The sequence below is a fragment of the Dicentrarchus labrax genome, unplaced genomic scaffold (assembly GCF_905237075.1).
Source record: "Dicentrarchus labrax unplaced genomic scaffold, dlabrax2021, whole genome shotgun sequence".
NCBI lineage: Eukaryota > Metazoa > Chordata > Actinopteri > Moronidae > Dicentrarchus > Dicentrarchus labrax.
This window is the reverse complement of record NW_026136719.1, coordinates 8700909-8714912: the sequence shown is the minus strand read 5'-3', so window position 1 is coordinate 8714912 and position 14004 is coordinate 8700909. Positions and strand designations below refer to the sequence as shown.

General features: G+C 41.2%; 1 protein-coding gene across 4 annotated transcripts; it reads right to left on the bottom strand.

Moving 5' to 3' along the window:
* Positions 1-373: 373 nt before the first annotated feature.
* Positions 374-12368, bottom strand: cpeb1b (cytoplasmic polyadenylation element binding protein 1b). Of its 4 annotated transcripts, none has more exons than XM_051378367.1 (12): positions 12339-12368; positions 11928-12099; positions 9305-9526; positions 7666-7895; positions 6225-6480; positions 6002-6115; positions 5234-5338; positions 4532-4668; positions 3584-3782; positions 2957-3051; positions 2534-2614; positions 374-1829 (listed from the first exon to the last, which is right to left on the bottom strand). In XM_051378367.1, the coding sequence occupies exons 1-12, from the start codon at positions 12351-12353 to the stop codon at positions 1719-1721; spliced, it is 1737 nt and encodes a 578-aa protein (XP_051234327.1). In that variant the 5' UTR covers positions 12354-12368; the 3' UTR covers positions 374-1718. The 4 variants fall into 4 exon arrangements, with proteins under 4 accessions (XP_051234327.1, XP_051234328.1, XP_051234329.1 ...); XM_051378368.1 differs by having other exon boundaries at positions 5249-5338; XM_051378369.1 differs by lacking the exons at positions 11928-12099; positions 12339-12368 and adding an exon at positions 9720-10052.
* Positions 12369-14004: the final 1636 nt, after the last annotated feature.

The window sequence follows — 14004 nt, the reverse complement described above, 5'->3', positions numbered from 1 at the left end:
TCATATTAGACAGGATCAAACTTGTCAGTTCCTTAGCATACAATAGTAGGAATGTAAAAACGTATTACGACAGTTAAATCGCAATACAGTGTTGAAAAGGGACAGCGGCATTGTTTGCAGTTTTCCCCCTTAAAATACGGCTTCTATAATTTTGTCAAGAAAAATACCTTTTGTGGTTTTGTCTGAGTAACAGAGGATCTGTCACTGAATACAATTGTCTAGGGATGCAACACCACTCAACTCAATTAATTTTTTAACAAAATGAGATTGAAGACAAATTATGACCGACAACCTGTGGGTGGTAAATTATGCCACGTTTTCCAAACAACTCCCAAATACAAGTCATATTAATTAACAGTCCAGACAAGGCTGGTAATGCTTAAACACCTTTATTGTGCCCAATCTGAACATACTCCACAACTGTAAGTAGCAGCAAACTTGGCAGACCACAATGAGGTAGACTTTCAAAACTCTAAAAAGCAGCTGGGCTAAAAGGGACAACAAGCTCAGCATGACAAACTTAATGGATAAAGAAAAGACACTTTGTCTTTGGCACACAGCTTATTATGCATTTATGTCCAACTGGAACAGGAAGGCAAAAATGGGATAAGAAAGCGTGGAATCATTTACTGGGGTCTACTCAAGCTCTGGATAGATTAAATTTATCATCAGCTAAGTGGAAGTTCTTACATTCAACAGGAAACAAGCAGCTGTTCTAACATAGGCGTGTCCCCCTGCTGATGTACAAAAAGTGATTAAAAACCACTGCCACCTCTCCAAACGTGCAAATTAAAAAGTGCAAAAATCAAAAACTATGTACAATCACATGTTCATTCACTCTAGTCTCAACAGGCTCCATCAGTTGCTTGAGAAGTGATGGATCGCCAGTTGAAGCGAATCCAGTATTGTTACATACATTTAATATAACTGGATCAACAAAGCAAGTTAAAGTAGTACTTCCAACATTTTGTGCCCATTCAGTTGAAATTTGGGAGGGCAAATTAAAAAAGAAAAAAAATTAGCCACAGAAAAATGTATGAGAAAAAAAGGAAAAAATAAAAGGGGGGTTCTCCCATAAACAGCCGCCTGGTAGAATTCTGTTCAAAATTTTCATGTCATGACTTAAAACCGTTTGTGTACAAATTAGTAAAAAACTGCGTAAAAATGTCTGAAATGCGACTGGTTAAATGAAGCCCAACATTCAACTCCCAAAAGTAAGAAACACCAGTTGGCTTGCACAGGAAAAACGGATGCCAACTGGGGGTAGGGGAGGGAGGGAGGAGGGGAAAAAAATAAAAATTTAAAGGCACTGTATGGCATTTGCCAATGAACGGCAATGAGACTTGCGTGATTGCTCTTCACTATGCAACACATGTAAACAAAAAGAAAAAAAGAAATGGCATTTTCATCCACTTCTTAACCTTAGGCTGACTCCCATCTCTCTGTCTGGCCACAAGTCTGGGAAAATGCATAAGTGTGAAGGGCCCCTTGTCTCTCCCAACAAGGTCACTGTGCATAGTGCCACTGTGAACAACAGCAAAAATGTAGCAAGTGCAAAAGTGAACATTTTCTACAGTGATATCCCCAGTGCCTGGTGGAGTGCCATGGTGCCCTCGTACTGAGGGACGTCTGGCACACGTGCTCTCCTTGGCGGGCAGCCTCGCCCCGTAGATAGGGGCTCTTCCTCTGACCCTTCAGAGTGTTTGGATCCATCTGCTCTAGCTGGAGTCCCTGTTCTTCTGGTTGCGCATGAGGGGCCGGTGGTTGCTCAAGATGTCCATGGAGTGCTGCCAGTGCCAGCAAGAGCGGCAGTAGTACTTGAAGCAGGCCTAGGCGTCAAGACAGGGATTGAGCACATTGTAGGCTACTTTAACTGATAACATATCTGATGTTGGTAAAACATTTCAAACTGAATTCATGCACAATAGCACTAAATAATTTAACAGGTGGTTTATTACAACTTGGATCTTATTTTTGTAGCCTCTGGCTGCTGTTATCAGTTATAACTACAGCTGCCCCTGAAAACTGATTCAAATCATCCCAGTCGACTTGCATTTTGTCAGTCAGTCTCTGCACTCGTGGTTTTTAGCTGCGTCACTGACCAGAGCGACAGCGTGGCAGGCTGTAAAATTTACAAGCCAAGACTCAAAATGATCAAACCACAGAACAAACTGATGGAAATGTAGTTAACAGGGCAGCAGGGTGGCAGCTGCAATGCACTGCTCTGGTGGCATTTTAATCCAGTTCTATGCCTTATGAAAAGCAATTTAAATTTGCCACATACTTGAAAGCTGCTATACAAATCTTAAACCACACCTCTCCATCTTGTCAAGCAACAATGGGGAAAAAAATAATTTAAGGTGGGAATACTGAAACATTTTAAACTCTGCCATGTAAATTTGTCGTCTCCAATCTGGTCCAGAGCTATGACAAACTACCGGCTAAAGTACTGGACACTCCGACTGACACCAGCCATCTTAAATCCCCCACCGCTAGCAAGACAAAGACTGTTGGAACACAAGTTTTTACTGACCTGGTCTCTGCAAAAGAAAGGCCCAGGTTGGCGAAGGCAAACTTGACACATTGAGTCTTCCAGGTAGGGGTCAATCTGGACCTGAAGGAAAAGGCAAAGCCAGTTACTCAGTTCACAGCAGTCACAGTAAGTGAGGCGCAAAATGCCCAGTTGCACTACAGTCAGTGACAACCTGCTGATTAAGCACCAGTGGATTTTAAAGTAATAAGATCCACTTAAACAGAACTTTAAAAAGCATCTGTGCTTTGCAAGCAAATTTGTAATATCCGATTTTCCACTCATGTTTTATAATTTGAATTAAATACAGACTTTAGCCCCATACACAGTTAGACATTTAATCACAGTCACTCAAAGGCTCGCTCCACAACAGATACTAATGATTAATTATAGCAAGTACAAAGACTGAGTACAGAGTAATCCTACCTTCTTTGTAAACTTGGGGGTTTTGATCTCCACGAATGCTGCACACACAGCCTTCAGGTAACTGCGCTGATTGTTGAAAGTGACACGTCCAGAGCCTGTAGGCAACAAGATAATTCAGTCTGGATCTGATTGTTTGGCAAAAAAACATGTTTATACACATTGATATAAAACAGATATTTGATATTTATCAGTTTCCTCAACAGTCACCACAAAAGATTAGCAGCGGGTTTATGGCTCAAATCCTCATGTCAAGGTTTAATAAACAGATTCTGCCTCCATGAGTACAGTGAATACACTGATCACAGCAACTCCATTGAATGGGTTGGCTTCAGTCTGAAATTTAGTTAGGAATGTGACCGTAGTCCTAACTGTTTCTGGAAGCAGAGATTTCAGTCATGCACCATTTCATTTTTAAAAAGCAGCGCAAGTTGACAACTTGAATGATTAAAGAAATCCTGAACACTGAATTTACTGAAGCTGCACAGGTGAGCAGAAAGAATCTGATTCCTCACTGAACCCTGCAGTAGATTCCATACAAACAACTCAGTTTACAAGATGTCTACAAAACTGTACGCGCATACGGAAGCAGAGTTTTGCCATTAACCTGTTTCACTTGATCTGACTCACCTATGGGGTACTTGTGCTTGTCCGTGTCGATGCCAGCGTACATGACTCCTCCAAACAGGTCGTTCATGATGCTGGCCAGCGCTTCAGCGTTCAGCATGCCATGCAGGGCACCAACAAACACCGTCTTACTGGGGTCCAAACGCTGGGCAGGGCAGCGCACATAGTTACTGTCGGAGATCACCCACGGGATCACCTGCACCTGAACAGGGAAAGGGACGAGTCACAGGAGTCAGTTTACAGAATACTTTGTTTCCTAAACCTGAGGAATTTAAGATGACGGCAGGAAAGTAGGGCTTGGTATTGTTTGCAATACCAGTTATTTTTATTGAGGATGTCCTGTTTGACCCCGATCCCAAATCCCAGAGTCCTCGAGTATCAGTATCTACAATACAGAGTCCATGATCTGAGATATTATGAGTCTGATCAGCTTTCAGTACTGGACAGCTTGACTGAGCTACAGTACAGACATTTTGGTCAGTTGCTGAGTATTTGACACCCTGCCGTATCGGGAAGCAACTCGCATGCGAGATACAGAAAGTGCAGAAACCCTCAGATTAAGTTTGATGCAGTACTATTTAGAATCTGTTGAAGGGGTTTATTTAGAAAAACACTAAAGCTACGCCAATCTACAGTAACGCAATCCAATACAGCTCACAACTTTGTGAAGCTCATGTTTGGCTTTTGTTGAGACCATCGTCAATGTATGGCAATTCAAATGTATACCCATGTTTTGTATGCCAATATATCAATTTGTATAGTAACTAAAGTTGCCAAATTATTGTGTAAAAAGTACATTATGTGGATTGTAGTACAGTAGAAGTAGAAAGTAGCATGAATACAGTACCAGTCAAGTATTCATTTGAGAGACTTGTACTTTATGTACTTTGTTTACATTCCACCGCTGACTGCAGTGCATTATTGTGCCCTGCATGTTTAGTTTTTACTCACATCCTTGCATCGCATTCTGCGGCTGGACATCTTGAAGTAGTACTCTCGGTTGTCCTCGGGGTGAAACGGGTCCTGAGAGCAGGCATGGAGCAACGCCCGCACAGACTTGTCATTCTCAAACACCAGGTAAACATAGCCTAAAAACACAGAATACTTTAGGATACAGACAAATGTGCCCCCCCCCACAGTATTGTGTGAATTTAGACTCTGGCACAATGACTCACTAGTTTCAGGCAGCAAAGATAAATTACCCAAGTGAGTCATTAACTCACAGCAATTTGCAATGTGTCAATTTTAAAAAGTCCAGACAATCAAGGAATATAATATAAACAGTTTTGATTATCCATGAATTATGTTTTAATCAAGCATAAATGTTAAAAACGATAAAGAAAATCAGACATTTCAGGCAGTGATCTGTCTAGATGTGTTTAGGACAAGTAGAAATGTCTAAAATTACAAAGACATCTCAGTTCAGCAGCCTAAAAGAACAGAACAGTGAGTTGAATGAATACCTCGGGGGGGGGGCATTTTGTTCACAGCCTGCCATCTACCACCATGTTTTATGCTACATTTAAGCCCAGTGTCACCATCCAAAGATGCTCTAGAGGGAAGCACTCAAACTCACCAACATGCCACGTGTTCACCACAGTGCCACCCTAAAACCATGAAGAAGAAAAAAATAGCCTACCAGCTTGTTGTTACCTTTAGCCACATTACCTTTGGGAGGACAGCGAGGGTGCTTTCCATCCTTACCCGGCCATTCCACAGTCAGAGGGCCGTAGCCACTGAAGGTGTTGATCAGGCCGGCTGAAAAAAGCATCAAGGAGTGAGGGGGACAAAATGTACATTTAGCAGATGTCTTCAGTAAAAGAGAACCAGTATTTCAGTTGTCCATAAAAATTCTTTTAATGTTTTAATGGTTGTGGGTGAAGGAAGTTGACAGCTTCAAAATACTCCAAAAATAAGCATTTGAGCATAATAACCTTTCAGCATGTCAAGTCTTATAACTTCTCACTGGTTGGAATTTATGTCTAGATATTTGTTAACCAGTATCTCAATGAAGGATTTAACAGTTAAAGGATTTTTATTTAAGAAATTCTGTTAAGCTACAATATAACAAATGAAAGGATGTTTACTTTGTGACATGTACCTTTTTAATTTAAAAAGTAAATCCTCATTCTTCAATTTATTTGTGTACTAAAATTACATTTGTTTAACTTGCAGACATGGATTGTCATTTCAAAACAAAATTAAACTTTTAAAATTGACCACGGTCATGGGAGGGACCATGTTTTTGACAGGTCAAAATTATTCAAAAAGGTTGTTCAGAAAGGCTTTTAAACTATTCCTGCTTATGTAACATGTATGGATTTAAGCCCAAGATGCCCTTTCGTTGCACAGTACCTCTAATAAGCATCTATAAAAACCAAGAGAAGAAGTCCGACACTGTAAAATAAAAGCAACAGTTACCTTCTGTGATGTCCCAGGGCACGCCACCAAGAAAAACCTTGCAGGAGTACAGAGGATCCTTGTTGTTTCTTGGAGGCAGCTGACCACTCCAGGTGAACGTGGCCTCATTCACAGCTGGAAAACAAAAATCACTTTTATCCAAAAAGCCAAAAACACCACCATGTATACCCTTATCAAAAAAGTGTAGAACTGATGCTATACATTGTAAGTGTTTCAGATTTACCTGCAGCCTGTCTGTGCAGGCGGGCTTCCCTCTCAATACTGAACGCATCATCCGACTGGTCGAGCATGTCTGCGCCAGGCCATGGAGATCCAGTACGCCAGCGGCGGGAAATGGTTGAGGAGGCAGGGCTGGCACTGGATGGTGGTGTCAGAGGAGAGCCAGAGTCCTGGGGGTCCAGACGGGAGCCCAGTCGCATCAGATCCTTCTGCATGTTTGATGCAAGATAAGGCAGGGGAGGGGAGATCCGCAAAGTAGACTGGAGAGAGACAATAGTACCTTACTGACACATGACAGACATGATTTAGGCATATAAAATATGAGGTGTGTGTAGTGTTTGAGTCATAACTACTACAAATTCTCAAACAAAGTCAGCAAAAACAAATAAAGAACCAGTAAATATACAGTGCATTTCCACAGCACTGATTCCATCAGCACAGATTCCTGTCATACTTTCCAGTTTGCTGCTCAGTTTCTCAGAAATACAGATTTTATTCACCAGTGAGGCGAAGCCTGTGAACTGGTTCAGGCAGCCAGTTTGAATCTGCCCTTACTCTGACATGACAGTCCTCTCACTCAAATATTAAATGCACCTTTGCCATCAGGTGTACTGATGCAGTCACTCTTGCTGCACTGCTCACCTCAGGGCTGTGCTGACACTTGCTGCTAGGGACACTGCTTGTATAGCATTTTATAATCCCCCACCTCCACCTATAGGCTTAGAGTCTAGCTTCCCCTGGGAGCCTGAGCTTGGTGTTTTCTTGAGGGGAACAATAAGGTCAGAGTCTTGACGCAAAATGTCAGCGCTCCAAATATTTTACATTCACATAATAATCCATTATACGTGATGTGGATGACTCAAGACTTACTGCAGATGTTTCACATTAAAATTCTAGTAGGAAAGGGAGGGTTTATACTTCTGTGTGGGAAGTATTCAGTTTGACTGATCGTAGGTAAACATTTTTTACAATTTGTGAGTTTGGTAATCATGGCACACTTGTATGTAGTATATGCAATGATAAATTAGTGCTGTAGAAATGTACATTAACCTGAATGTATCAAGAAAACTGGTGAACACAGATGGTTAGTTTGCAATAACAAACAGCATCAACATAAAATTAAAACTGGAGCAGATCAGAAAAGAGCAAGATGCCTTACAAAATATATTTAACAGCTAAAATTAAGAATATGGGCCCCATCTCTACGCCTGATTTAAGGCTAAATGATCAAATAAAAAAGGCCCAAGCCACTATTTGATCATTTATTGTATCATCTACAGGTCAGCATATTGTGACCTGGCTTTCCAACCGACCTCAATATTAAGTTAAAAGCAAAAAGGCAATAATGGGAAACCCACCTTGGTTTGAGACAAAATGTACCTGACCTGGCCCCTAACCACCAACATAAAACAAGTGTTACAGGAAAAAAGTAGCATGTGCCTTACCAGCATGTCACAGAGGTGGTCTGAGCCAGAGCTGAAGCCGCTGGTCTCCGAGTCTTCAGGACTACTAGAGCGAGAGTCCAAAAAAGAGCTTGAGTCCAGACGGTTTGCCATGCGAGCCATGCTGGGGAACTTCTCCAAGAAGTCAGCAGTCATGCTCATGGACTCAGGGGGCAGGTAGCCTGGGGGCTTCCCAAGGATGCTACTGAAGGGACTGTTCAGCAGACCCAGCACTGGAGAAACAGAACAATTACACCATTTACAGTCTCGTAGTGATGACTCACTGCCATTTCAGAATGACCTGTACTAGTAGCCATGAGCAAACCGAAGAAAATGTGATGTGTGTGCTGAATCTACAGGGCCATATGGATTTGTCAAGAGGCATGCTGAATTGCAACTTCAAGTTTCTAAATGTTGTCTTTGCTTTAAACTAGGAATCTGCTTTGCAATTGAATGAGCAAAGTTAAGAAAATTGGTTTTGTGTGCTGAATCTGCAGACCTGTCTGAAAGGCTACGTTGCAAACTCAAGTATCCAAAATTTGCATGTAGAAGAGGATACTTGATGTGCAAGCTGGCTGCCAACAGCAAGCTGAAACGCTTGAGTCGACGCTCGAAGCATTTTCAATTTTACACACGATGTTTTCTAATGTGGCTTTTACTAATCTGAAACCAAATCTTTTCACAGAAGCTACACACCTTCCCCTTTTTTTTTTATTACTGGGGGGACAACTCATCTGACACCTTTCCCAAACAAAGCCCAGTGACTGCTAAGCAGCAATTCCTTAACCATTAACCAGCATCTTCCTTCCTATTGATAACAAAGTGAGTCAGCTGGCAACTGTGACAGATATGTACTGCATGGCCTGTAACAGTGAACATGCGGCTCTGAGGGGATTATTCAACTGTAGGCCGCATTCAAAGCTCTGTCCCACTTTGTAGCGAGCCCAGTTTAGAAAGCTCTAAATGAAGTTATGCCTTGTTGGTTTGGACACACGGCAATAAAACTATTGCTCTACAAATGGGTCACGACAAGTGGGGCATCGTTATAGTCGCGATACCTTTCCAAAGATGGACGCTCATCTCAGACCTGTCTGACCCTGCCTGAGAGCCCAAACGTCAGCATTTACATCTCCCATGTTTGCGCATGTTAAACAGTTATGTGTGATTTATTCCAGTTTCCTGGTTTGTATCCCAACCAAACTTATGCACTGCCTGAAGAATAACATGGCACCATCAGTTTGATCAACAGGTTATACACTTAAATATTTAGAAAAAGACTTCTTGGTTAAAATCTTACATCCTGTTGGTTTGGGGAAAAGAAAGAGTAGCTTTACTGGATTGTTTCTGCCTGCTGGGTTGCTAGAGATGCAGCAAAGCAAAACTGCTACATCATCCTCCCTGGTGACGCTACAGTCTGTTCCCACACAGACTGCTTTTAATAACCAACCACCAAATACTTTAATAGAAATGAGGGCTACACAAGTCAAGGAACAACCTCACAGATACAGTTACAATATCTACTGTAATGTAGAAAAGGTCACAGAGAGCTAATAAACTCTAAACCTACTACCACCACACTCTGGCAACTAGATTTGGCAGTTGTTCCTAAAATAAATCAAGTAAACAAAAGATGTGTACTTACTAGAGGGCGAGCTGGTCTGAACCTGGGAAGGGGAGGAGTGTGTGTCCGTCTCCTGGCTGCTCCAGGGTCTGTCCCAGCCGGACAGCCGGAGAGACTGGAGGCCCAGGCCCAGGTCTGTGACACCCGGTGGGCCCCTGGATGACGGCATCTCCTGAGAGCCGGGCATGCCACCACAGTTGGGGAAGAGCATCCTCCTGCTGCCCACCGCAGCCAGCTCCGACTCTTTTCGGTCCAAGATCCAGTTCAGAGATTCAGAAAAAGAGGGGAGAGGAAGCGTTAGACAGCTAAAAAAGAACTGTTGTTTCAGTCTGCGTTACATAGAAGAGGGCATGGAGAGAGTCGTCACACAAAACTGTTTCTGTGAAGAGAAATCTCATTTAAAAAAAACTTCCCACATCATCACATCTCCCCCTACCCTGGCTGACGGGGGGGCTAACCTGCTGCCTCTGTGCTCGGTGAAACTGCCATGCATCTCTGTCCGCATCACTGACCCACCTAGCAGCATGTGACATGGCTGCTGATGCACTCGCACACCCCTGCTAATGACATCAGCTTTCCCCCACCTCCCTGCTTCCTTGCCTAACAACTGTGTAATGAAAAATTCCTGTCGGAGCTATTGGCTTGTTGATAGAAGTACTCCCCTTGCTGGTAGGCACAGCACGTCTGAGTCGGTGAGAAGACAGCCGCCACTGCTACCACTGTTACTGCTGCTGCTTACTCTGTGTCTAGCCTTGTTTCCTGGGTGAGCTGACAGAGGCAGGAGGAAGGGAGGGGGGGAGGCGAGAGGCAGAGCTACCGTGGCATGGTGGGAGGCAGCATGGGAGATGGGAGCAAATGACTCAGCAGACTTAATTTAAAAGAGAAGTTCATACTGGAGGATGCTCAATAACCAAAACAGTAAAATGGATTTAAATAGCCATCACACACATAGCGGTAGTGCATTCTCCTGATTTGTTGCACACAAACAGTGGAGAAAAGAGCATGCAGAGCCTCTCTGTAGCACAAGCAGCTGACTGATCAGATGTTGAGGACGGAGCCATTTGCACTGCCAGCTCCTCCCTTCCCTCTCCGGGCCTGGAAAGCATCCAGCTGCCAGTTACAGCCCTGATTCAGCAACACCAAGCTGTGGCGGTGGGGCAGAGGCCACAGAGGAAGTTTAGCTCAGTTTGCATCAAGATACAATACAAGTATCACTTAGAAACTTACAGAACATTAGTGTTGCACTGCTGCATAAGTCAAGCTAAGTAAAACCATTGTATAATAATCTAGAGCAAGACTGCAAGTCACAAGTGCCGACATGCCTCTGGCAAATTAACAATGCAAGGAAAGGACGCAGGTACTGTGCTGAGCTTAAATCTTGGCAAATCTCACTCTTGGGGTGAAAAAAAAAAAAACACTTAGAAGTGCTGCAATGCTGCAGACCAGCAATGCAGCATGAATCAGCTGCTGGCACCCAAATGATGATGACAAGGTGAAGGAGGTTTAACAGATGGCAACTCTGGATGAGTGAGTGAAAGGGATGAAACCCAAAAAAAATTAACAAAACAAAAAAACATGCTGTTAACTAGTGCTGTTGTACCTTGTATTCAGGGTCATTTTAAGGTTTTCTGGTGTAAATGTGTAGCTATAAAGAAAAAACAGACTACAGAGGAATTCAACATCAGATTCAGTGGCAGAGCCGCCACTGAGGTCGTATCTTCTGTATTTGAGGTTTTCAGGAAACTACAATTGAAACTTACACATTGTGGTTATTTTCAAGCTTATTTGTGTATTTTAGTTAATCAAGAATCTAGTTGCAGCCTAACTGAGCTGCTGTTGGGTCTTTAAAAAAATGTTTCACTGTTTCTCAGGTCCCAAGGAAACATCCTTTAGTGTCTTGTTTCATCCACAACCCAAAGATATTCAGTTTATTGAAACCTGTGAATCAAAATTTAAAAGCTGAAATACGATAATTTAGACTTTAAAAGACATTTAGACATTTTTAGGATTAATTAATAATTGACAACTGTTGTAGCTCTAATTTTTACAACAATATATTCACATTTTGTTTTACTCTGAAAATCAACAGAAAATTAATTGCCAATCATTTAGATTGGAACTAATCTTAATCCCTTTATTAAGAAAAACAAAAGCCAAACATTTTCCATTTTCAGCTTCTGAAATGTATGAAGTTGCTACTTTGTTTTGAACTGTTGGACAAAACCTGCAGATGGAAATTGAGCTTTTTTTTCTCTCCTTACATTTAAGACTTTAATGATTAATCTAGTTTGAATAATAATGAAATTAACTGACTTAATTTAGAGTATTTCCCAACTAAAATTGTATCCTGGCAGTGTGGCCTTGAAACAGCATGTAGTTCTTAATGTGTAGGGATATAATACAATGTTAAATGATTAAAATACAAAAAATATATATATATATATATATAAACATTTAGATTAAACTACAAACTTAATTATTGATTTAGGGGGTTGGTTTAGTGTAGGAACTTTGATTCGAGTCAGTATTTCCACAATCTTAGCTGGAGGCCAGAGTGTGTTTCTACACCAAGCACGGATCTTTTTCTTGCTTTTTGCAGCCTGCAGTCCACCTGCTGCAGAGTGAGACATAAATGAGACTTTACCACACAGCATGTCTGGCTTTCCCTTGGTGTTGTTGGGTGTGGTGCACACACCGGTGAAATCCAGAGCGTTGCCCAGCATGGTGTTCATCCTGCGGAAGATGTCTGCGTTGCTGCAGGTAGACAGGGCCGGAGACTCGGAGTCAGGGCTATCCGGCCTGCGGGGATCGTTTCTCTGCAGGAGGAAACCAGAAGAGACGAGTAAAACAATTCTGTATTCGTTGCTAGAGGTTAAACTAAAAGGTTAAGACACATAAACAGATTTAAAAAACACTCCTGGCGAGCTAGTTTGGGGTAGGAAGTAACATTTTCACACGTCGGTGCTAGTTTCGTGACACACAAAAGGTCAAATGTCGTAATTCGTGGGGCTAAACTAAATTAATTCAACAGTTTAATTTGTTTTTTTTAACTCACCAGGGAAAACGCCATAATGTGTACTTGACAGCCTATGAGAAATGTCACAATAACAACCGCTGCCTGCAATAAAAGGTCATATTTATGAAGTCTGCTAGCCAGCTAATTAGTCTCAATTTAGTGAACGTGTGCTCTGCGAATGACTGTGGCTCGAGGACCTCACTCTGTTCACGTGCTCCACATCAAAGGGGAGACCGCAAGAAAGTCACGTGTCAATATAGATTTTAATTTGAAAATAATTAATAATTATTTAACAGAAATTAGTTAATTTCCTGCCCAATGCATTCTTGGATATGCCCTACAGTATTTAAAACAAATAATATAAAATACTGTACTAATACTGCAGGTATACTTTTTCTTGACTATATTATTCTTAAAAATATATTATTAAAACATTATTCTGGCCAGTCTGATCGTGAGACTGTATTTTTTATCATTTGTAGCCATGATAAATGTGTTCAGAGGTCTGCAAACAATTTTGTGTCTCACTATTATGATTCCTAACTGATTAATTTCAGTACAGGAAATATGGAGGCGTATCACTGGTGTGCAGCATGTTTTTAAACCTTTATATATTCAGAAGGTTTCACTGAGGGCTAAGATTGATCATAGCAATCACTTGTTGTTTGGATATATCAAAGCAACATATGAATAGTAGTTGTTGTAATGAGACTTAGAAGCCTTGACCATGCTTGTCTTTTTTAATCAGTTGCAGCAGAGGATAAAAGTGACTTATAATAAATAATATGAACATAAATAAGAACAAAGAAACAGAGCCTACATAAAATAAAATAAGTATAACATTTAAAGTAATGGAAAAGCTTTACCTTAATGATATCTGCTGCTCATTCCTCTTAAAAACAGCTTGATACAGTACCTCTGTGCTGTGGTTTCACTACAGATGATAAATATTGTATTCTTTGTTATGAGGGTGGCTCAGAATATCACATCTTTTTCCAAGTTAAAACTGAATAGTGAACTTGGAAGTCCCATAAATGATTATGATTGTTTCTGATGTTTGTTTGTGTGTCTCTGTGCTCATATTTCTTCTGCTGTACTCAGGTCTTTCTTGCACGACAGATCTTATTATCTATGAGACAATCCAATTAAATAAAAGTAATAATCAGACTGGATGCTGCCCAGTACAACCCCAGTCTGATCTGTTTGCCACTGAGTGACTCCACTGGAGCAGTTGGAGGTTCAGGACTTTACTTTGCTCTCTAAGCCTTGTTCTGTGCACATATATAAAGTTCTACAGACAGAGAAAGTTCCTACATCAAGCCTTAAAAGCATATCTTAAGAAACAACCCTTTCATCCACATTTGTTGACCCAACAGTAGAAAATGGAAGTTGCATTATCTGGAGGAAAAGTGAGCATTGACCTGTCCTGTATTTGGATCACATGCTGGCCACTTTTAAGTGAACAACAATTACACTAAAGCAGTCATTGGCAATCAGGTTTTTAGATCTCAGGCGCCCTAACAATGTACAGATAATACAGACAAACGGACAAATATGCACAGAAAAAAGTCATTTAAGTAAAATCTAATTAGATTCTATGACATAAAATAGTGCAGAAGCCAAAATATAGGAATAAATCCTAATAATATAAAATAAAATGACTACTGTGGTGGATGGCTGTACAGTAACAGTACAATGTATTAAC

What these genes read in the sequence shown, in the direction of transcription:
- cpeb1b (XM_051378367.1), bottom strand. An exon ending in ACCACCTCTGTGACATGCTG is followed by an intron (nt 6,481 to 7,665) that starts GTAAGGCACATG and finishes GTCTCTCTCCAG; the next exon opens with TCTACTTTGCGGATCTCCCC. An exon ending in CTTTCTTTTGCAGAGACCAG is followed by an intron (nt 1,830 to 2,533) that starts GTCAGTAAAAAC and finishes CTTGACGCCTAG; the next exon opens with GCCTGCTTCAAGTACTACTG.